The sequence below is a fragment of the Mustela nigripes genome, chromosome 2 (genome assembly GCF_022355385.1).
Source record: "Mustela nigripes isolate SB6536 chromosome 2, MUSNIG.SB6536, whole genome shotgun sequence".
Classification (NCBI taxonomy): Eukaryota; Metazoa; Chordata; class Mammalia; order Carnivora; family Mustelidae; genus Mustela; species Mustela nigripes.
The window spans coordinates 22,563,016-22,587,212 of NC_081558.1; the positions used below are offsets into that span (position 1 = coordinate 22,563,016).

At 50.2% G+C, this 24,197-nt stretch overlaps 1 protein-coding gene across 15 annotated transcripts in view; it reads left to right on the plus strand.

The window, feature by feature from the left end:
• The window catches only part of CACNA1D (calcium voltage-gated channel subunit alpha1 D), a 295,348-nt gene that overhangs the window by 245,063 nt on the left and 26,088 nt on the right, over positions 1-24,197 (plus strand). For 7 of the 15 annotated variants that reach the window (XM_059389949.1, XM_059389955.1, XM_059389950.1 and 4 more), the window contains 10 exons: positions 4,098-4,181; positions 11,104-11,148; positions 11,547-11,675; positions 14,240-14,305; positions 15,867-15,958; positions 17,090-17,249; positions 17,818-17,945; positions 18,084-18,180; positions 20,480-20,582; positions 21,886-21,987. In XM_059389949.1, coding sequence (XP_059245932.1) covers positions 4,098-4,181; positions 11,104-11,148; positions 11,547-11,675; positions 14,240-14,305; positions 15,867-15,958; positions 17,090-17,249; positions 17,818-17,945; positions 18,084-18,180; positions 20,480-20,582; positions 21,886-21,987 — 1,006 coding nt within the window. Of the gene's footprint in view, positions 1-3,521; positions 3,606-4,097; positions 4,182-11,103; positions 11,149-11,546; positions 11,676-14,239; positions 14,306-15,866; positions 15,959-17,089; positions 17,250-17,817; positions 17,946-18,083; positions 18,181-20,479; positions 20,583-21,885; positions 21,988-24,197 lie in introns of all 15 variants that reach the window. The other 8 variants (XM_059389963.1, XM_059389952.1, XM_059389964.1 and 5 more) reach the window with 3 other exon arrangements.

Genomic DNA, 24,197 nt, shown 5'->3' on the forward strand with positions numbered 1-24,197 from the left:
ACAGATGATCAGAGTTCTTGGAAATCTTTTAAGTTCCTGGCCCTAATGGCCACATGAGTCTGCCTTATGATTTAAAATTTCTAAGTCAGACATATTTCTGAAAAATGAAGATTATTGTGTGTAGCAGACTTGCTTGGTGTTTCCAAGCCAGTAGGACAGAACAAAAAATAAAAGCTGACTCTGGCTGAATGCTAGGGACTGCTGATTCCGCTTGAGGGCCCTAGCCTGGGCATTCAGTAGCAGGAGAACCTATCATTTTTGGCCAAGAGGAGAGGGCATAGGGATGGGTGCTCTGTGAGAAGCCTTTGTCTCGTCTTCTGGTTGCCCAGGCACTGTGGTGGCTTTGGTGGGAAAGGGGCAGGGGACTGAGTCGTGCTCATTCGACAGTGATTTGATTACACAGGAAGCTACTAAACAGAGAATCAGATGTGGGGAGAAAGAGAGCCTGGCATTTTCTGCCTCTGTTGGCCCAGTGGCACAGCCACCTTGTCTGAGCCCGTGACTCCAGCCCCCTGCATCAGCCTGAGCCCCCCATTACCTGGATTAGGGGTATGTACCTTCAGTACAGGAGTCCTCTAGGACTGGGGCACAATTTGTGAGTGTGAGGGATCTTCTGAAGAGAGTTGACAAGATTGTAAAAAATGTTCCAGGACCCCAAATGAGAAGCCTCTCTTGATTTCGTGTACCACAGTGGACCAGGATGGGCCAACTGGAGGATAGTGTGTAGGCCAATGGGATTTGCTGGTCAAATGCCTGTTTGTTACCTATTCACACAATGAGAATGATTCTGTGGTAAGTCCTGATAATTCTGGAAAAGCAGGGAGGAGCTGTTCAGAACTAAAGTCCAAAGTAGGTGCGTGGGGGGGCATCCTTGGCCTTGGGGGAATAGCCTACTATAGTGGGAGGAGCAGCACGTGGGGTACAGCTATGGGCAGGGGCTGGTCCTATGCGCGGACAAGAGAGGAGGAGAAACTTGGGAGTCTTCAGCTGCTCTGCATACCCCTGAGGTCTGACTGTTACAGGTGCCCAGCTGTCTCAGTGAGGCATTAGCCCTTCTCTAGGGAAGATGGGAACAATCGCCATGCTCTCCTTTGGAGATGCTGTTAAACCCAGGAAGGAAGGGATAGCCTCTGGCCCTCAGAGTAGCCTCTGGCAAGGTTGCTGGTCAAATGCCTGTTTGTTACCTATTCACACAATGTAAATAAGGGACCCTGCCAACCCCACTACTGTGTTCAGCACTTGACCCAACTGACTTTTGTGTTAGGAGGCCTTCTCTGTGAAGGAAGCAGTGTACTCCTTTGGGTCCAGGCACAAGCTCTTTGTGCCCTGGCTGGCCAGCATGATCAGCACGCTCAGTGGCACTAGGCTGGCCCTCAGAGTGCTGGCCTTGCCCCAGTCTGCCAGCCAGGAATCACGAAGCATTGGAAAGAAAAGCTAGAAAGTGCAAAAGGTAGTATTCATCAAGATTTGTTCCATTAGACTTGTGTACACAGGTCGGCAGGTTTGGTACAGGCAGTCTGCCTTTGTTTACTTGTTGGATGCCTGAGATGAGGCGTCTGGGAGGGGTGGTCAGCGAGACAATGTGTGACAGAAGAGGGGAGAAGTGAGGAGTGGGTGAGAGGTCATGGCAGGTTGGGTGCGAAAATCTTACATTATTTACAATGAAATTTTTTAAAGTCCAAACCATCAATTAGTGTCACAGCTCCCCCATAATTGTACCTGGAGTGATCAGCAGGAACTAGAACAAACAGCCCTCCTCCAGTTATTAGGAGGGCACACTTTCTATGGTGTCATCAAAGGCCCGGGCTCCACAGTGGCTTTCTTGGGGCCTGCATGTGATCACAAGTTCGTGGGACCTGACACTTCAAAGTACCTTCTGTTCTGGGTTTCTTCATCCTCACTAAGTGTATCCAGTTGTAACCGTGCTTGGCCCCTTTTTATAGATTTCAGACCTGGATTTTTTTTTTAAATTTCCAAAACATGTTCCAACTTTTTGAAAAGACCATTGATTTTCAAAGTTGTTGACCTTGCAACCAGAAGCTTCTATGTGTAGTACCCACCCCTACACTTCTGACCAAAGGTTTCCAGGGGGTGTCAGGAGACAGCAGGCATGAATTTAGCACCTACTCTGCTGAGCCTACAAGAAAGCATATGTAAAATGTATGCCACATAGATATACACGGATTTACAAGTCATGGTCATAGAGACGTCTTACCTCCATGCTTGTTGCAAGATAGAAAGATCTGAATGATGGCAGGATGCTAGGTCAGTAGAAGAAAGAGGCATTGCAGTGTGTGGAGCAATGGGCTCAAGGCTCTGAAGGTAGATAGTGAGGCTAGTGGAGGAGACGGAAGAGTCAGCATGGTACTTATCCTCAGAGGGCTTTCAGTGGGTTAAACCTATAAAAACCCTAAATTCCGTGATGACATATGAAAAGCAGAGCAGGGGGCAGGAGGATCTGAAAAGGTCCCTTCAAGGAGCTGGCATTTGGTCTGACCTTGAAGGAGGAAGTGGATTTGGGCAAACCCAGTGGGGGTGGGGAGGTGGGGATTGCCTGGCAGCAGGAGAAGGGGGAGGAACCTGCTAGAGGTTCTGAGGGATGACAAGGAGTCCTGCTAGTCTGGAGGGTGGAAAGGGAAGGGAGGAAAGCTGGGGTACAAGGATTCTCCCAAGGCCAGTAGGGGCCTTAGCGCATCAACACCGGTTGACTATCTTCCTTTTTAAGACCTGTGTAGGCTTCCCGCACAGCCCCCATCTCCGCATACCAGAGTGAACCCACCCCACCCCCACACCTCTGAGCCCTGGACTGCGTGCCTCACTGTGCCCCTGTCCCAGGGAGACCACCGTGGGCTCTGTGAAGACAGAGCACACCTTTCAACATCCTTGCTGGTGAGGAGCAGGAGGTACTGGTTTGGTGGAAGAGCGCAGAAAGAACGTGCGAAATGCCCGGCCACCGTGCTCTGTAATTGGCAGAAGAGAGAAACTGTGGAAGGAGCGGGGGGGGGGGGGGGGGGGGGCGGGGGCCCGGGGGGGGGGGGGGGGGGGGGGGGGGGGGGGGCTGCTGACCCTTCTGTGTAAGGGTAGCCAACTTAGAAGGGTCGCACGCCCTCCTCTGAGGGTTTGAACTTGTGGCCCTAGGGGCAAGGGCAGGTTTTTCAGAGGGCTCTCTGCCCTGCTAAACTGCTTGGTCTGGGGCCCCGGGTCTGCGCTGCACAGGCACGCGTGTGCTTGTGCGCATGCGTGCGCTCTGCCTGCGTGTGCGTGCGTGCGTGCGTCCTGCGTGCGTGCGTGCGTGTGCGTGCATGGGTGCGCACCCTCTCTCACACATGCCGGTGCCCCCCCCCACCCCAGCCTGTGTCCCTTCCCGCCAGCGGCCGGTCCCCGCGGCCTCCCTTCGGCCCTCCCACCCCACCTGGTTGCCATGGGTACGGCGGGGCCTCCGCTACGTCCCCGTGGGACCCGTGTGGCGTCGTCGTTCCTACGTGCTCATCAACGTCTGCCCCCCTGCCTGCTCTGTCCAGGGGTATTTTAGTGACGCCTGGAACACGTTTGACTCCCTCATCGTAATCGGCAGCATTATAGACGTGGCCCTCAGCGAAGCCGACGTGAGTATGCGCCCGCCGTGGCCGCCCGCCTCGTGTCCTCTCTCTTGTCTGCACATTCCGCTCCCCCCCACCCCCACCCCCGCCGCCCCGCACTGGCATCACCTGGACAAGTCACAGGCCCCAACCTCACTCGATCTAAAACCAGGCATTTCCTCCCGAGAGCTGCGGACCGGAGGCTTGTGAGGGTAGAACTTGACCCCAGGCCTTGGCAGACACAGAGCACCTTCCGGAGGGCTGGCTCAGGCCGCGTTCCCCGAGTGGCTGGTAGGCAGGGCGAGACAGGCGTCAGCGGTTGTTTTGATTTAATGTGTCAGCAGCGGCACCCAAAGGGACGAACCTGTAACATTTTTGTTTTAGGATGATTTTTTTTTTTTTTCAAGTAGCCGGGTGGCATAATGCTAGAATGTTCTCTATTGATAACACTGTCCTTTTCTTCTTTTTTTCCTGTTGTGCTTCCTCTCCTCTGTGGCTTCTGAATGCTTGCCCTAACAGCACTATTTCACTGATGCATGGAACACTTTTGATGCCTTAATTGTTGTTGGTAGCGTCGTTGATATTGCTATAACTGAAGTGAATGTAAGTAGCAAACTTTGTGTCCTGTGACGTGATTGTTTTTGTTAAGTCTGGCGCTCAGGAGCCTAGAAACCTTATCCGTGAGCCTAGAAACCTTATCCGTGGGTCTCCCTACCCTCCAGAAATTCGGGCACACCTTTGTTTTGGAAAGACGAAGAACGTTGTGTAGCCTCCCTTCTTTCCCTGCCCCATCCCCTGTCCCTGAAAAAAAAAAAGTGGAGAGGGGAAATTGGGAAATTGAGAGGGACCACTTTGGAACCAAACATGATTTTAGAAAGAAGTTCTTAGGAACCCGTGAAGGGCCGGGCGTGAACTTCCGTGATCATGTGAACATTATCACTCACTAGTTGGGTGACCTCGGCCGGGCACCTGACGGCTCTGTGCCTCAGTTTATCCAGCTGCCAAATGGAGTTCATAACGTGTGCCCTGGTACCCACGATGGTTCTGTGAAGGCACAGGGGGAAGCTTCACAGCCACTCCATGAACACGTGGCTGCTGCCGCTGCTGTCCTCATCTTTATTGTGTGCACCGCCAAGTCTGACTAGTGACACTAGGGACTACCCTATGTCCTGGCTCCCTGAACGATGGTGATCTCATGGACCAGGGGAAGGAGGCCTGAGTGCGTATGAGGAGAGGGTGTCCGTTCTCCTCTGTTGCACTTGATTGAACCCTTTAATAAGGAAACAAGTGCAGTGGCAGTGTGGCAGGTGGAGTGACCCCCCCCCCAACCTTCCAGAAGCATCCTGAGGACCCTCCTTCAAAATTAAGAGGCTCTGGAAAGGGGAGCACCACCCCCTGCCAACAGTTCTTGGATCTAACCCAGGCCTGAACCAGAAGGGCCTAAGGCAGGCAGAAATGGCTCTACTCGCCTGGTCTGTTCCATTTTGTTAGCAAGTCTTAGTGGGTGTCCTGTGTGTGTGCCCCAGTTGTGTAGAGCCCGTGTCGGGGATGAATGGAGCATGGGGTGGGGCTGCTGTGTGGTGTTGGCTTTCTGCTCTGTGTGGCCAGCCCCGCCCTCCTCCCCCACCCCTGGCTGGGAAGGGGCCTCCTCGCTCTGCCTGGCTGACATCTGTAGGATTGTACTGCCCATCCTGGTGTCCAGACAGCCTGTATCAAATAAGGATGGTGCAGTGTCTCTTTATGCCACTGCTCTGGGGCCAAGCTAAGCCTAAAAACCTGAGAATTCTGGTCCTGGTTCAAAATTGATTTGTTGGACCCAGGCCTCAGTTCCCCCATGGACCAGCTAGGGGAAATGATATCTGCCCTTCCTGCTTCATAGGTATGTCAGGGGGATAAACTGATGCAGTGTTTGTGAAAATACTTGCTACAAAACTTAAAATATTAGGGAGATACCAGGCTATTATTCAAGCATAGATTTTCCATGTACTAACAAGTGAAGTGGACTGTAAGACCTATCCACAAGAGTGTGATGTATGCCGCACAGCACCCCAGTCCATGCTGTGACAAAGTGGTGTTTTCCTTGACCCCGGGGGCCATATCCCCCAACCTCTGTGAGCCCTGATGTAGGTAAATTCTACTTTATGTGAAATAGTCCATAACACAGTTACAAAATTGTCATTCATAATGTGTAAATTATGTTTGGTTATAAAACAATCTAATGCTAATGTCAGAACAGCAGGACCCTAACTGGGCTGTCATGGGCTCTCTCCTGAGTTTATGACCCGACATCTGCCTGCTTAACCATCTCCCGATGTAAAGCAGTTAAAACCTTCATCAAAGTCTACTTACATGAAAATGCTGGCACAGACCCCCGTGTAAGTCAGAGGTGGTCTATAATGGAAATGAAGATAGAATAAACTGTACTTTCAGTAGGTCTCCCTGGAGTGCTCCGTGCTGAACGGGATGTACAGGCAGTTTGCATAAATGCGGGGTTTCTGGGTACCAGGATGTGGCCGAGGTTTGTTCACTGAGCCAACAAGCCAGCTCTCCAATGCCTCATCTCCCAATCCCCGTTGGCTGGCGGGGTGTGGCGCTAGTGCCCTCAGGTTGACAGCACGTACCCAGCTTTCTGGCTGCCCCTCCATATGCTGGGGGCAGGAGCACACCATGCCCATCCCTTGTGCCCCCGCCTTGCTCAGCAGTGTCTCTCTCAGACGTATCCTTCTTCATGTGTCAGGGGTAGCTTCAGTAAACCCACACTGAACTTTCTAGTTAGCATTTGACTGTGGGGTGTCTGCACAAAACAGGCTTTCATTGGGCCCATTTCTAGCACTCAGTCAGACTTTCAAAATCACACGAGTGACCGTTCTCATACCATTTTCTAGTCAGTGACTTTTTTCCTGGTCAGATACAGCCCGAGACAAAAGTTCCCCTCGGCTGGTGGCAAAACCAGCTGTCCGCCCCAGGCCTGTAGAACCCCTTGGGAGGTCTCAGCAGTTCTGGGCTGGGCCACAGTAGAGAGCAAATGGTCAAAGCCGCCTTCTCATTTATTTAGTCTTTTAACACATGTGTCCTGGGCATGTACAGTTGGTCAGTTATGAGCACAAAGATAAGAGAGACTGCATGTCCCTAATGTCTGATGGTCTGTTAATGGTGAAGCTGTTAATTCCTCTAGCCCCCTCTCCTACACATGCCAGGTTCCCCAGAGGAGCAACATACTTCCTATCCCTGGGCTGGCCTTACCCCCTCCTGGGTCAGCTCAGCTTGAACATCCTTTGTCCGTGTTGGCTGTTTTTAGCTACGATAAGTCATCATTTTTTGCAATATTTAACTTGCTGTGCTCTCTCCCCCAACCTCTGTTGATCTTTCTTTTCTGTTGCCTAATTGATTTTCATGTTGGTTTTATTTTTAGAAAATTGTAGCGGCAAGTATATATAAACATATATACGGTGATGTCGTTGTTAAAGCAAAAGCACTTTAAAGACTGTGTACCTGTTTGTGGTTTCCCCACCTTTGGTTTTCACTGAGTTTCACAGGGTGTGCTATCTATGGGTCGTGGTCATCTAAATTGTTTCCCAGCCCCTGGGTCTCAGTCTCCGCCTGGGGTCTGGGCCAGGGCCATCTTGGCCAGTCACGTTTGCCAGCATCATCTTCAAAAATAATTGATCTGGCCTGCAAATGAGAAATCTCGTTTGCGTTTGTACTGTTTGCAAAAACATTTTGGATGGCCCTTTCTGTTGTCCTGCTTGATGCCCTCTTAGCCCCCTCCTGCTGCCCCCTGCCCATGTACCTCCCGCATCCCTTGCTCTGACAATGGTTTGATGGCTCTCATGGATTTGCCTTTTCCCATCTGGTCATAACATCATCAAGCTGCTAAAATGTCAGATGATGACTGGCAGGCTCGTCTTTGCTCACCCTCGGATGCCTATTGGTTCTTCGAATGGTAAAATGACCCAGCACTCCACTCTCCCTAACCTGGGCAGTGGCTGTTACCAGCACTGCGTCCTTTCCCACTCTCATTATTGCTGGAGAGGCCAAATGCTTTTGCAGAAGCCATGAGTACCTTGTTCTTACTTATGGAAGAGCATGTGAAAAGTTATCAAGGAGCTCCCTCCCAGGGATCAGTAATGGTCTCTGATCTGGTGACCGACAGCTGTACTCAGCTTCTGGTTGTTCACCCCTCTTTTCCAGGTGCCAGCCCTTTTCTGGGGACCAGGTCACTGATTTCTGGACACAGGCTCAGCATTCCCATATACAGAAGCCCTCCTTTCCAGAAGTGTTATGTCAGATGTAGCAGGAAGGGGCTCTCCCCGACCCCCATCCCCACCCCCACCCCCAAAGAGCTGGTTGTCCAGGATGCCTTGAGTTAACTGGTTTGCTTCCTTTCTGGAAAAACCACATTATCTAAGCCTTTCTGGGAAGAGAGGGGGATTAATACAGCAATTGTAGACTGGTGTCCTTGGTTGCACTTGGGAAGCTCAGGGATTGTTTGGCTCCTATATTTGCTGGGAGCTAACCCAAAATCTGCATCTCAAGAGCCTTCCTGAAAACCCTGTGAGAAGGGGCTGGAGGGGACATCAGGTGCACCCCCGAGATCTAAGGAGACTTCTGGACCCAGGCATACAGTTTGGCCTCCTGGGGCTGAGGTCCTTCCCCCTGTGGGGTTCCCAGCTGAAGGTAGTGGCCCTCAGGGTCGGAAGGAGCTGCTGAGAGCCTCCAGCCCAAGCCCAGAGATGGCGCTGGAATCCCCTCTACTGAGGACTGACAATGCAGCCCTGCTGGCTCTCTTTGGAAAACAACCCAGGGAGTGAACCCTTTCCCACTCTCAGCCTCTGAGGGCATTCTGTCATTCATCCCAGAATCACATAGGGTATCCACTCACCCATGTTCCAACCACAGCCTCCAAAGCCTGCTGTGTTTCCAAGCCTCCTCCATCCTCTGTGGGCAAGATGAAGATGCAGTTAACCCGTTTGCATCATCTGGGTACTGAGCCCTCATCAGCTCCAAAAGAACCCACTGTTCAGCTGTAACAGCTTGAGTGGGCTTTTCTAGGGGCTCCCCTCTGTATGATTCATCCAGACTAAAAGGAATTTGTTGACGTAAGTGACCATCTGAAGATGTCAGCTTTACCCTGGCTTAGGACTGTAGTTCCCATTCGAGCAGCACCTTAGAATCACCTGGGAGCTTTTAAAACTGCCAACGTTCTGGCACACCCCAGTCCAAGGAGATAAGAATCCTTGGCGTGGGAACTGGGCAACAGATTCTGCAAAAGAGCCAGCCATGGGCAGTTGGAATGTGCAGCCCAGGGTAAGAGCTGGCTTACCCTTTGCATCTGGCTGGCATCTGTTGTTTGGGCAAAGCCATCTTCAGGGTCCTTCCAACTTGTAAGATATTTTGGCAACTTGCACATCCCCCCAGCCCCAGTGCTGCCAGCAATATCCAGCCTGCAGCGGTGCTCCCTGCCCAGCATGGCACCAAGGAAAGAAGGAATTGTCACAGGCTGCACTGGGGGTGCATGTGGCTTGGTGTGCTGTTTGTGCTGTCCTTCCTTTCTGCATGTTGTGCTGACATGTCCCTCCACAAATGCTGTCTCGTTCTCCTCTTCATTTTTTTTCTTAAGAATATCCAGGGTTACAAGTTCATAGTCCAAAATGTGTCATACTTCAAAGGTATCAGTTGGAAAAGAGACGCGCACTTCAAATGTCAGTTTGGCCACCAACTTTCCCACATCATGTGGGAGGGGGAGGGGTCCGTCAGACTTGCAAGGGAATGGGGAGGACAAACAGAAGGGGCTGGGCCAGATTATAGCTGGAGAGTGTCTTCCCTGACCAACAGCCCTCCTATCCTTGCAGGTCTAACACACAAGTTACGGACATCTCCACAGTATCACTGTGGAGTGCTCTGTCTTAGGCACACCCTGGCCCCCTTGGGCAGAGGCAGGCAGAGGCGTGCACACACACACCCTCACATACTCCCACACCCTCCCACTCCAGCTGCATAGGTGAGATCCAGAAGCCTCATGCACACAGCCTTAGGGAGATTGGGAGGCAGAAGTTTGGCGAACTAATTCCTTCATTTGTTAAAGTCATAGGTTAAAACCATCATCTGCCCCTCTAAGATGTTCTTTGTCTTGAGGTGAGAGAAAAGAAGAGGAAATAAAAGATGGTGATCGGGGCTTGGACCATGCCATTGGAGGGTTCACCTTCTAAGCGTCCCCGGGTGAATCAGGGACCCCTCTGAAACCCTGTCAGAACCTATTAGTTCTGGGTTTGTCATCACATTGCTAATTTCATTTCTGATAGGATGTGCCGCCATCTGCTTATTTTCCATGAATTTTATGTTTGGTCTCAGGAGGCAGCTCCTAACAAGAGTGAGAATTCGGAATGGAGCCCTTATTTTCCATGTATCCCCAGGGAGGAGAACCACTCAGATCGGTGTGCACATCTATGTGCGTGCATACATCCCTTAGCTGTGCAGACACACCGTGCAGTAGGCTCCCTAGAAACCCTGGGGACCAATCAGCAGTCCCAGGCCCCTAACCAGAGGAAGCTCATTCCTCTGTCAGTTACCAGGTAGACCAGCTACATCAGTGGAGGGGGACCCTCCTAAAGGGAACAGAGAGGCCATCACTCTTTGTCTCTTGTTCAGCCCTTACTGTTTTATTAGAGCTTGCTTATAACCTCTCTCCAATCTCTTCAACACTGAGCATCTAAGAAGTGCCAGGGCACTGAGGGAAGCAAAGTCCCTGCCTGAAGGGAGGCAGGTGCCCACAGGGTGATGAGCACTGTGGTTCAGCTCTAGGTGGCTGAGCTCTAGGTGCCCAGCCAGACCCCAGGTGAGGTGGAAGTGCAGAAACTCAGGGCAAACTAGTCTTCAGCTGCCACTTCCCAAGAGTCTTACAGGGCTGAGCACTGTCTCCTCTGACATCGCTCTGGGCTGTAGGCTGGTCGCTGAAGGCTTCTGCGAGGAAACCAGCCCCTCTCCCACTCCCACTGACTTGGTTTGCCCACCTCCTCAGCAGCCCTGCCCAGGTATGTGGCTCAGGAAGCACGTGCGGTGTAGGCCAGTGTCAGTCTATTTGCCCTGTTTGGTAGATTCCTCCTGTTCATCGGGGTTCTGAGTGGCCCGCTCCAGTGCAGTTAGTGTCCTGGACCCACAGTCCTGCCTCAGCAGAGAGCTAGCCTGCCCATGAGAAGCTGGGTCCCTCTCTGCATGTCTGTCTTTGGAGACAGCTGAGGTCTTGCAGCCTTCTCTTTTACTGGATGCCTGCCAACCTCAGAACATCATGTTCTGGGATGTGAATTAGAGAATAATGTGTCTGAGTCTATATCAAAGCCCTTGACTGAGCCCACCCTCAAATCCAGGTTCAGACAGAGCCCCTGGCATTTTCTCCGGGTGGGAACAGCCATGTTATCGACAACTAAGACACCAAGCAGAAGTTTTTAAAGTGGGGAGGGGCCCATCCTTCTGAACCACTGCTTCCTTTCCATTCATTAATACATTGTCAATCTTTGATTTCTTAAAGCCAACTGAAAGTGAAAATGTCCCTGTCCCAACTGCCACACCCGGGGTAAGATCAGTGACGAGTCCCCCGGGGCTGGGCCTTTTCCTTGACCATGCTGAGTTTCCCACTAGTGTTTCTGTATTCTCCATGGTTGTCCTTCCAAAATGGTGTCTGCGGTGGTTTGCATTCATCATCAGTGTCCAGTACTCTCGGCCAGCCCAGCGTTCTCTTAACACACTCGACCATGTGGACATGCATGTGCTGTGTGGATGCAATTTCCCAAGCCCTATGTTGTTAGCATGTAACTCTTCCTTTCACGTCATGCTTTCCAAGGTGAAAAGGCCCTAGAAATACATTTTCCGTTCTTACCTCTGTCACCTTTGTTTGCATCTGTTGCTGTTTTTCTGAAAGTGTTGCATGTTCTACTTTGCATTGGGTTTGACCTCTCCATGATAACCCTTCAGAACTCTGAAGAGAGCAATAGAATCTCCATCACCTTTTTCCGTCTTTTCCGAGTGATGCGGTTGGTGAAGCTTCTCAGCAGGGGGGAAGGCATCCGGACGTTGCTGTGGACTTTTATAAAGTCCTTTCAGGTAAGAGCGAGGCCAGGGGCTTTTCTGTTGCTCTTAAAGATCACATGTGAGCCAGTGAGTGTCCTCTGTTGTGGAGGATCCCAACTCCCTTCTGCATGGCCACTGTGACCCTCTAGGTCAATAGAGGATGTGGAACACGTGGCCAAGCCATACTCAGTGAATCAGACAGGATTACTTGCTTAAAGGAAACAGAAGGCAATAAGGACCCACAGCTGAGGAAAGGTGTAATGTTTTTAAGATGAATAGAGATGGGGAGTCTCCAAGCCCCTCAGTCCTCTCTGGAATGCCCAGTGGTAAAGGATGACATCTCAGAAAAGGCAGGTCCCAGTAGACCTCCCATAAACTGAACAGCTTCTTGCCAGGACATCTCGTCCTCCTAAGGCTGCTACAGTCCTATCTGTTGGCTGGGCTGGATCTGAATCAGAGACCACTCCACCTGAGCCAGTACACCATCCCCAATCTCTGCATTACCCAGGACCTGGAAAGATCCTAGCACTGAGGATATTTGGGCATAAGCCAGGCCTTACTTGTTATTTGTGACTCACCAGGCTGGTGCAGCCTGGTTCTGGTCTGTTTCTGAACCAGGACTGACCCAGCTTCTCCTATACCTTTTAGTACCCCACCCCAGATATTCTGGTCTTCCAGACTGAATTAACTGGAGACAGAGTACAGATTCTTGTTTAAAATATTCGTGTGTGTAAGAGAATTGTAACTATGTATAAACATTAGAAAGTGAATCATGAATCTTTGTGACTTTTCAATTTGAAATAAACACATTGACGTGAAGCTATCCAAAGAAACATAAAGAAGAAGTTTAAGCTAAGCCCACCACCACTGAGATAACTGGCGTTAACATCCCGGGGAGCATTTTTCTGGTTGGGTAAGATTTTTCTCCTTGGGTAAATTAGAAAGAGATGGCATCTGGGGAAGAGGGTAGATCCAGAAACTCAAAGAGGGGAAATCACAGATCTTGGCGGGGAACCTGAGGTTGTAGGAAGAACTGGGGATGCAGCTCTGGGGGAGAGTGAGCAGGGCCTCACTTGAGCCTTGGTCTCGGAAAGGGGTCAAATCCCAGACATTTGTTATTAATATAATGTACCAACGTTTTTGAGCGAACTGCTATAAAAATAGATTCATGTAATAATGTTATACTTCTTTTTAAGGAAATTATTAAGCTTTTTCTTTTTAAAAGTTTGGCCACTGTGGATAAATTCATTGCACAAAGTGGTAGTTCACAAAAACTGAGCAACGGTGCCAACAGAATTCTTAAGGATTCAGTAATCTAGGAAGAAAAATGCGTATAGGTATGGTGAGGAAAGCCTGGAACTAACCCTGTGGGGTCCTGATCACCGGTCAGCCATCAGGATGGTGCTGCTACACTGGGCTGGGCAAGCAGTCCCAGATCCAGAGCTGGCACACAGTGGGGAGGTTTTTAGCCATTGGCTTTCTGATGACCTTTTGTGGATAAGGGAAAGTAGATGCTTTAACCATGTGTGTTTGGCATTAAGTTCAATAGTCTGGCCACTACCTGGAGGTGTACCATGTGAATAGACATTTTCTGTCACAGGACATGTTGTAGAAAAGTAGTTGAGGCACAGGGATGAGGGGACCAGGGGTCTGATCCCACACATACAGCTGTATTTAATGTTCTTAAGGAGAGCCCAGGTTTGGCAACCGCCCCGCCAGCTCCCTTACTTTTCCCTGACCCAACCCCCAATTCCTGTTCTTTCAGAAAGTGTGCATTTTTAAAAACGCTGCAGCAGCAGCCAGAAAGTGGTTCTTCCCCTTGGCCCCAGTAATTTCACTCCTAGGACCTCGCCTTATGCAGACATGGGTGCTTTTGCATAAAGATATTCCTTTGCAGTGTGACCTACAATAGCCCTTGCCCCCACCCCAAACATGCCCACAAAAGAAAGTAGAAGAGATCTGAATATCCAGTGTTCTGGAATGGTTTGGTCAATTATGATAATTTAACAGGAATCCAGTGATGCATATAAACATTGTTAGGAGGACAATATGTCTGCCTTGACACTTTTTGTTTAGGGTCAGCATACACTGTTAATGATGGTGGAAAACATATTCTGCCATAGCTTCGTAACACTAGGTGGTGTGTGCGTGCCTGGTATACTCAGGACTAAAGTTATTATGCTGGCCTGGGGTTTAAAAAGTCCTCCTTCAAATGAAACAAGATGGCATCAGGAGGGAGACAAACCATAAGAGACTCTTAATCTCACAAAACAAACAGGGTTGCCGGGGAAAGGTGGGTAGGGAGAGGGTGATGGGGTTATGGACAGTGGGGCAGGTATGTGCTATGGTGAGTGCTGTGAAGTGTGTAAACCTGGCGATTCAGAGAACTGTACCCCTGGGGCTAATAATACATTATATGTTAATAAAAAATAAAAAAATTATATAAAAAAAGGCCTCCCTCACCGTCGATGTCCTTTCAACATAACCCAAAAAAGAGAAGCCCATGGCCCTGTGTTGAGTCTTCATTCTACACCCGAGCAGTCAGTGTGGGAGAGGGGGGAGAGGTGGGCACTGAGCCAACTGCTTCCTTCTTCCAGGCACTGCCCTATGTCGCCCTCCTCATAGCCATGCTGTTCTTCATCTACGCGGTGATTGGCATGCAGGTGAGCACTAGTCACTTTCCCCCTGTGCCCCCTTTGCTGGGTAGCCCCAGATCTGTGGCAAGATGTGCCTTGGTCAGGGAGAACGGAAAGCCAGGGTCCTGATTTTCTAGGCAAGCATCTGTGCCCGGGACAGCCAGGCTTAGAAGAGCCAGGAGAGGTTGGGACATGCCACAGATGGCTGGGTTTAGTGGTACTCCTCACCCCCAATCTGGGCCTTGGGAGAATCAACTGATGGAGAATACCCACAGTTGGTTTCAGCAGCAGGAAATGTGATACTGAGAGAAGCTGTAATTGTTCTAGTTTCTGTACTGATGTTACTAAGAATATATTTAATGATACAGAAGTCTGTTGATAGCCTGGAAAGTTATGTTTTATCACCACCACCTGAGATTCCTTCTTGAAACCACCAGCTCCCAGATGCTGTGGAAGGGGCTGCACTGGGGTCATTATTTGGGATGGGTAGCCCCCTTTCAAAAAAGAAGCATGAAGCTGGCACTTCTGTGACAATGGCTAAGGGGCTACAGGATTCTTCCCTGCTTCTCCAGTGTGTGGAAAGGGATTTGGGCTTCATTCACTGCAGAGCCCTCATGGGAATGCTACCTGCCCTGCTGTTTGGGATGCTGTCTTTCAGATAAGGGGAGATGCGAGTGTCAAAGAGGTGGGGTGATGCCAGAGCCAAAGGGGTGGCAGCGCAAACTTCTCTGGAGGCGTAATAACATTTGCAGTTCACTAGGGATCTATTTGGGAGCTAGGAACTTTAGCCCCTGTAATTCAGCATGGGATGCCGTGTGCCCCAAATGGCCTTTTAAGACCTGATGTTCTTCTACAAAACAAGAGCTGTCACGGAGACCTGCAAGCTGCCCCCCACACACCACCACCAGTTTGCTCAGGAAGCTTTGCCAGATTCTTCTAAAATGGCCTGCTCTTCTACAAGTCCCACTGCTAATTCCCCCACACACACACACTTCCAGGAAAGGCCTCTCTCCTTTCTGTGGCTCACTGGCCCCTACTCTTGTCTGCAGCCTGATCTTTTGTCTTTGCACACTCCCATTCTTTTCATTTCCTGGGGCTCCTGGGCCATGTCCCATCTGCACCTTTGCAGGCAGTGCTTCCTCCGCCCAAACACCTCACCCTCCTGCTCACCTGACTACCTTCCACTGTGCCTTCAGTTCTGGGCCTAAATGTCACTCCTCCAGAGGCCTCTCCTGACCCCAGCCCCTGGCTGCAGATCTGTTCTGTGCTTCCCTGTCCAGCTGGATCATGCCAGCTCTCAGCAGGAGGGGCGGGCTCTCCGGTTGCCTGGTAGGAACTCCCCGAGGTGAGGATGCGCCTGACTTGGGCACCGTGCTCCTGGCGGTTAGCCTGGGTCCCGCCCCATGTGTGCCAAGCACTCCGAGAAAGCCCTCCTGGCTGTGGATCAAGCTTGTGTTAGTTCTAAATTCACCTGTGAATGTGTCGTGGAGATTGTTTTGGAAGGGAGGAGATATTATTATTTGTGGTTTTTTGTTTTTGTTTTTGTTTTTTACAAAATCTTTATTTCCTTAATAATTTCTCCACCTAGATGTTTGGGAAGGTTGCTATGAGAGATAACAACCAGATCAACAGGAACAACAATTTCCAGACGTTTCCCCAGGCGGTGCTGCTGCTCTTCAGGTGACTGAGTCCCACAAGGGCACATCTCTCTCTGGCTCTGGGCTCCAGAGTGACTCAGGACATGTGCTCTGTTATAGCACTGCAGCCCCTCCTGGTCGATGGTGGTGGCTTACTGTGTTTGTTTGTATTCTTAAACAGAGACCGTAGCCTTTCAGTCAGAGGAATTTCACTGAATTGTGGAAACTACTATAGTCATTCAGACTGGCTGTCTTAAGGGTTATCCCTTTGGAAGCTAGTAGGTCTACTAAGGTCACCAGGAAAATGGTCGGATACACACTTATGCATGGGAGCATGCACTTGAACACAACCCAAGAACATGGAAATTTAGCAGGAACAGAAAGGCCTTTGCACAGCCAACGGGGAATAAGATGCACAGTTTCAGATTTTATAGGATTGTTTCTAACCCCAGTTAACTTGCTTTGTAAACAAAATGCCTTGAAGTGAGAAGACTTTCTAGAAATTACACAGGTAATTTCTAATGAGTTTCGTGATTAAATAATGAGTCATTTACAATTTGGTAGTTTTCAGTTCTTTGCTTTCAAACAGATTGAATGGGGATCTAATCAAGTTGTCGGGTGTTAGGTCTTGAAAAAATTATTCAAGATTGTGACATGAAGGGGTGCCTGGGTGGCTCAGTGGGTTAAGCCTCTGCCTCCGGCTCAGGTCATGGTACCAGGGTTCTGGGATCGAGCCCCACATCAGGCTCTCTGCTGAGCAGGGAGCCTGCTTCCCCCTCTCTCTCTCTGCCTGCCTCTCCGCCTACTTGTGATCTCTGTCTGTTATATTTAAAAAAAAAAAAAAAAATTAAAAAAGAAAAAAAAGATTGTGACATGAACATTGAAAGAAGACACAAAAACATCCATATATATGGAAAGAATTGATGTGCTTGTATCAAATGATTTTTTTACATCAAAGGGAGCTGTAACAGGGCCTCCACTCAAAGAAGTTGCATTTGAAAATAAGTAGGAATTTCAATTTAGGAATTTTCACTGATTCATACTGGCTTTTCCCCCAAATCACTTAGGTTTTGCTCTAATTACAAATTTTGTTTTTTTAAAAAAAGTCATGAAGTCTAAGCTTCAAATCACTCCTTAGTCTACTAAAGCCCTTCGTCTTCTTAACCTAAACAAGGTGTGCCACAGGTGAAGCCTGGCAGGAGATCATGCTGGCCTGCCTCCCCGGGAAGCTCTGCGACCCTGAGTCGGACTACAACCCTGGAGAGGAGTACACGTGTGGGAGCAACTTTGCCATTGTTTATTTCATCAGTTTTTATATGCTCTGTGCGTTTCTGGTAGGTGATCACGACAGCTCTCTTTCTCAACCGACAGATGCTTGTGTAGCATTTGGGATTCAGACCATGGGTGTTGCCCTGTTGAACTATTGTGGGGTATCATACGTTGCTGTGCACTCTAGACTTCATTTGGTGGTGGAAGGTTTTTCCCCAGCAGGTGTGTGTTACTAGCACCTTCATTGTGAACAGGGGTTTGATGCTCACTAACAGGCTTGGGACAGTCACCACCCCAGCTTCTCAGGGATGCCAGTGTCTTTACAGAAGTTCCACAGTCACTGCACATAGCAGTGACTCAGCAGCGTGAGGCAGTTGGTGGCCATGGAATTATAAAACTGCAGTGTGCCTCGAAAGGGCCAAATGACATGGCCCTTGCCTTCCCCTAGGAATTTACCAAAACCAAAACCATCTGGAGAACCAGCGTTCTCCAGAAAGAAAGTTTTTTGGCCTCTCTCAGAGAAATGGGTTTCAAATGTGTCATGACCCTTGTAATTAGGAGGCTCTTACTGGGGTCTAACCCCATCTGCTCCACTACAGGTGAAGCACCTGTGCTCTGATTTGCCTTTTTCAGATCATCAACCTGTTTGTGGCTGTCATCATGGACAACTTTGATTATCTGACCCGGGACTGGTCTATTCTGGGGCCTCACCATTTAGATGAATTCAAAAGAATATGGTCAGAATATGACCCTGAGGCAAAGTAAGTTGAAAAGGCTTCCATGTGACTTGCGTGAGCTGTTTCTAAAGTGTTGGCTGTGATTTTTGTGCAAGGTGGGCAGGACTGAAGGTTCAGGCCGGACAGCTTTTCCCTGGACCTCACACTGTACTCTGTCTTCAGAGGAAGGATCAAGCACCTCGATGTGGTCACACTGCTCCGCCGCATCCAGCCTCCCCTGGGCTTTGGGAAACTGTGCCCACACAGAGTAGCCTGTAAGGTAAGTGTCCTCTATTGTGTGTCTGATGGCCTCTCTGCATGGACTCCCTGCGTCATTCAACACACACTAAGTGGCATTCTGCCGAGCCTTCCATCGGGCATTGGGGATGCAGAGATGAATCCTGTGTGGTTCCTGTCCTGAGGAGCTATCAGATTTGTAACTCTTAGAGGACACCCTGTCAGCCAACAGTAACAATAGGAGGGGATTGTGTCACTGGGTGGGCAGATGGAAAGGTGACATTTGCATCAGATCCAGAAGGACAGAAGTGGGAGGGCATTGCAGAAAGGGGACACAGCTCAGATGTGGAGGTCAGAGAATGGCCATCATGTTGGCACATGGAGAGTCACTGGTGTGGCTGGAATGTAATGGAAAGTGGCGGGGGACTACGGGCGCAAGCCGAGCACAGCTCCAAGGAGCCCTCTGTGCCAGGCTGAGTCCCACAGAAGAAGCATCAATAGAGTCTCATGGTATTAAGTTGCCCCTTGGCAATGGGAGAGTAAACAGGAGACCACCCAGAGAGCTACTGGATTCACCCAGAGTGAGGTCAGTGGAGGTGGGGACAGAGGAGCACAGAGCTGAAAGGTGTGCTTAGGAAGTAGGATGGAGAAGACATGGTGCCCTGGATATTTCCTAGCTCAAGTGACCGTGGACATGGTGGCGTACTCTGCCACCATGGTGCCTGTCCCCATAAGCCATACATCAGTGGTGGCCTCTCAGAGTTGGGTCCACATCTCCTATCCCACCCCACCCCACCCCACCCCACTTCTGTAGTTTTCACCCCAGACCATGCTCTCTCTAAGACCTAGCTGAGATTTGTTCTTCTTCCATAGAGCTCCCAGGGAACATAGTAGCAACAGAAGAGAATTCCCCTTCCTGAAGCAGACATGCAAGATTTGCTTACTGCAACTGCCCCTAGAAATCCAGCCAGCCACACAACAGCTGGTCACCTCTCCCCATGGGTCTGAGACGATTCTGGGTTCAGCCATTTTACCCAGTGTTGCTAGGCCAGCTCTGGGCGGAGCCCAGGATAACAGAGCGGAGTCTACAATGTACTGCAGGCTTTCAAAGAAAACTTTGGAGGCAAGCTCATTGTTCTCTGCCCCGAAAGTCCAGAAAACCACATTGGCGGGTCCTTGGGTCTTTGCCCACATCGTTGCTTCTCTGTAGCCTAGACTCTGGATGAAGGTACAGAGAATAAGCCACAGAAGTTAACTTTTTTTCATAAATTTTTCAGTACCAACCTCTTTTCTGCTTTCCAAAAGTGAGATGGGTTCCAGCTCATGGCTGTCGTTTTGTGTTTACTTTTCCAGACTCTTTTATATAAAGGATCTAGGTATCCTTGAGGCACAATACAGTCCCATTTTGCTGGTTCAGGAACTTACCAGGGAAAGCGAATGGACATGCGGTCTCCCGTGGCGGCCTGTGCTGGGTTTGGAGACACATGGTTGACAGTAGGACTAGAAATTTAGGTGGAATGAGTCATGCAAATGCGAGACTCTAGTCCCTTAATAGGGAAGAGAAAAAGTGTTAAAAAATCTCTTAGGACACTTTGCCAGCCCAAAATAAGAAATTTGGAACCATTAACAATTACAAATACCACTTACTTAGCTCGGATTGTGTGCCAGGCATCCCCTGAATCTTTGCATCCATGATTCCCCTTAACCCCAGCTGGGTGTGCCATCTGCATCTGCAGCAGAGGTAACCAGGGCCCAGAGAGGGTGTCACTCCCGCAAGCCCCCTCCTCAGCTCCCAGTGCTGGTGTTCATGGGACCAGAAGGGAGAAGATAAACAGGAAGTAGGGGTCCTGCTCTGAAAGACCAGACAGAGCAACCATGTAGAGTTGTAGGAAACACTGCACGATGGACCCACCAGAGCAGGGTTCCCCAAAGGACACTCCCTGTGTTAGGAATAGTGATACCCAAGTCCCAGGACCTGTGCCTGGCTTGTATCTGTTGTATTGTCTCACCCTCACCGCAGCTTTAAGGATGTGCCCAGAAGGGAGGCCTGACCCCAAGACCTGGGGAGGGACAGAAGAGCACCCGGACAGTCAGGTCTTACACAGTTGAGGTTAAAAACAAGCAGAGCGTACGATCCACATGCCAGCATGTGTGTTTCACGACTAAAGCCTTGATCGGTGTCAGCTCCGAGTCCCCCCCAGATGGTAGGTCTTCCCCAAGGAGTTGTAGAATTGACCTGTTGACTAGAAAGAGTCAAGGGATAAACAGAGAATCAACACCAAAAAGGGACATGGCTGTCATCCATCATTCACCTTCTATTGAGAAACGTCTTCTGTTTACAGAGACTAGTGGCCATGAACATGCCTCTCAACAGTGATGGGACGGTCATGTTTAATGCAACCCTGTTTGCTCTGGTTCGAACAGCTCTTAAAATCAAGACAGAAGGTGAGCATTCCTGGGACAAGAGGGGAGGGGTGCCATATCTCTCCTTGCATTCTCCCATCTGGGCCTTTTCTTGTCGGAGGGGAGGCCCTGAGAAAGGGGGCAGCGAGTACTAGGCCAGCTGGCTGTCCCTCCCTGCCTTTATGCTCCACTTTGTCCCAGAAAGACTTGCAGTGACTCCTGCCACTGCTCACGACAGAGCAGGAGAAATGCGATGGACGGAGCAGGGCTAGGGCAGAGACAGGACCACCACAAACGTGCTCACTCCAGCTGTCCCTTTCTGCTGTGTGACCTGCAGAGAGGGATTTCCCAGTGGTGAGCTCTAGCTTCTTTCTCTGTTGAAAAGGAATAAACATGCATCTGTCAGGAGGAGTCCCGAGGCCAAGAGGAGAGGATGTCTGCAGGAGCCCCTCTGCCAGGGGGAAGCAGAGAGCTGGCATCGGGGACCATTAGCAGCAGCGTCTCCCCCACTGAGCTCAAACCGCCTTGGTCTTCATGGCCACACTCAGTCCTGGAGGGTGGCTGCTGGGGTTGGCTCAGTAATGATGTGAGAGTGAGACAGAAAGCAGATTGCAGCAGGTTGGGGAATGACAGGAGACGGGAAAGTGGAGGCTGGCTGTGAAGGAGCCAACTCTTGACGCACTCCGCGGAGGAGAGGGAAGAGGGGCCAGCAAGGCACAGCTGCGGTCTGCAGAGGGCTGTCTGCTAGCAGCCTCAGAGCACTAGGTGAACCTCTGCACGAAGCCAGTCTCTCCGAGCTCCCAGTCCCCCTGGCAGTGTGCTCACCCATCCCTGGCCCTGGCCAGCCTGTCACCGGGTGAGGTAGAAGGCAGGGTGGTTTTAGGGACTGACAGGTTAGCTGAGGAGATAGGCTTCAGCCCATGTAATAAAAGACCAGATTTTGGGGGTGCTGACGAGTACCTGCAGTAGGTATTGAGAGAGTCTCATGTGGGTGAATTGGAGGCAGAGGGTTTGGAACAGGCAGTGGAGGAATAGAAGGCATCCTAGCTGGGGGCAGTGGGGAGGGATAGGCCTTGGCTAGGAGGGTAGGACGAGATCATGCTGCATAGGCCTTGAATTCCAGAATAAAACACGCTTCCCACCGTGGAGTGACTGTCTGGTAGAAGGCTCACCCACTACTTGCCTGTGACTCCTCAGCTGGAGAGCCCTGGGGGAGGGGAGCCCCATCTCATCTGAAGGCTCTGCTCCAGGCCAGGCTGGGAAGGAAGCAGCCCTCGTGGGAACAGACAGGAGAGCTGGCTGAGAGAAGCAAGGCTCCTTTTCTCCTCTTGCTTTTTGAATTCAGGGAACCTGGAACAAGCTAATGAAGAACTCCGAGCTGTGATCAAGAAAATCTGGAAGAAAACCAGCATGAAACTGCTTGACCAAGTTGTCCCTCCAGCTGGTGGTCAGTGCAATCTGTTTTCTAAGTGGTTCTTGACCTCACATTGGTTTTAATGCAAGGATCTCCAGCAAGCCCAGAGGGGTTTGCAGAATGCTTTACATATCTGCTAGAGCATTTGGGCCCACAGCTAAAGAAGGCTCTTTGGCCTTTTGGTGTAATTACAGGAGGACCATTCCAGACAAAGGAGAGGCTTCAGGGGGAAGGAGACCCAAGACCCAGATGGCTAGGGCAGGGGTTTTCTGGTTGGCAGAAGAATTTCCGTGGGAAAATGAGCTTACTGTCTCAAAGAGCCTGTATTTTTTCAAACAAAATGAAATATTTAAAATTAGTTTCCATTTATCCTTCAACATGTTCTTGAAAATGTCTCAGAAAAAATAGTTTTCAGAAAATGGTATTTTTGAAATGTTCTCAAGACTGAGTTTACCATCATAATTACCAAAAATGTCCCTTTAACTGGAGTTTAGAGTTAGAACTAACAGGCATGCTTATTTCCTTTTGTTATTTGTCATAAAATAACGGACTAAACTTTTTCAGATGTATATATATATATGACACACATATATATAATATATATACTGTTTTTCCATTTTTGTTTAAGTACGCCGGACTTAGATGTTGAGGTGGTTGTTTCGTGACTATTTTATTTTCACGTTTTAAAGGTGCAGGATCCGTTCACTCCGTGCCACAGCCCCAGGCAAGCTAGTATTCTAGCTGCCCCTAGCCCCAGGCACATGTGAGCATTTGGTGTGTTTTGTAACCAACCCCACTTTTCTAGCATCACCGCTCCTGCAACTTTCGGGATTTATCGGGCTCAGGGCTGGAAGCCGACTCCGGGACCCCAGGCCAGGATGGTGGCCAAGGCCTCTCCCTCTGAGAAGGTGACAGTCTCTGGCTCTTGGGAGACACAGAGAGAGAGAGAGAGAGAGAGAGCAGCATGGCGGCCAGCTCTGCTCCCCAGCATGAAGCCAGAGCAGTGTGAGCTTTTGTTGTGGAGGGGGTCACCCCTAGCTGGTGCAGCCAACTGCTCAAAGCCGGGGGAGACAGCCCCAAAGAAATGATAAAGGGAAAGTGCACACACAGAATGCCCCCAAATCCAAAGAACAGAAAACCCCTAGCTCCCAGCTGGCCCCCCACGGGAGAACTGGTACTGCACATTTAAAACGATTCTTTGGTTTTGTTTTCCTTGCAGCTGCGCACCCAGTGCTCGCATGGCTTAGAGAAATTGCTTTTTAAGACTGTTGTAACAATGTGCTTGAGCTTTTTCTGCAGCCTCCATTCCTTTCAAGTCTCAGTCTTTCAGAATATTCTGAAGCAATTCTGTTTTAGGGTGGTGGCATGGAATCAGGGTTATCTCTTGGCAGCCGTATTCCCCTACACTGTTTCTCAAATCCAGATGCATGCTTCAGAATAGCGGCTGCGCGTCCCGGTAAACCCAGCCCCTGACCCCACCACCCCCCACCCCTGGCCCCGGGGCTGGCCTGCCCTGCCCCAGCGCCTCTCAGCTGACTGGCCCCCTTCTTTACAAATCAGTCTCACCCAAGCATCTGGGGGGGAGCGTAGCTGCATTATTGTGAAGCTTTCTTTCTTTTAGTTAGACCAGGAAAAAAAGGTCCAGAGTTTGGCTCACCATGCTAGCATCCTCAAAACATCCAACTTTGAGCTCTGTTAGACTGCTAGTAAAACATCTCTGCGCTTTCTTAGCCTGATACCTGGGCCCGGCCTTTTTTCTGCATTTCTAAGGAAAGATTGGGGTTTAGGATGACAGGTGTTTACCTATTTCAAAATGGCAGCAGGAGGCATAGTGAAACCCAAGGAGAAGGCCCTTAGGAAATGACATGCCTGTTGGAGTATGTCCCCACGTTGGTGCTCTTCCAGGCCAGACCCCAAGTGCCACCACACTGGAGAGGCTCAGAGCAGGCAGGGACTCTGAGGCCACCATCAGTGCACTCTGTAGGAGGTGTGTACGCAGCAGGGTTTTTCCGCCTGCGTTCCACCAGTTCTTTCTGTTTCTTCTTTTCTCTTCCCATAGACTCATCAGTTCCCAGCCTTGCCCCACATTGTGGCACAGTTGGAAAATGGGAATATTTGTTCAGCCAGCAGATGGCTAGCTCCCCGGGGCCGAGGGGCTCTGTCCCACAGGCTATACCCTGGCCAGAATTGCAGACCCCGCCAGGCCAGCTGCTCCTAGTACCCGGGACCAGCCCATGTGGGGC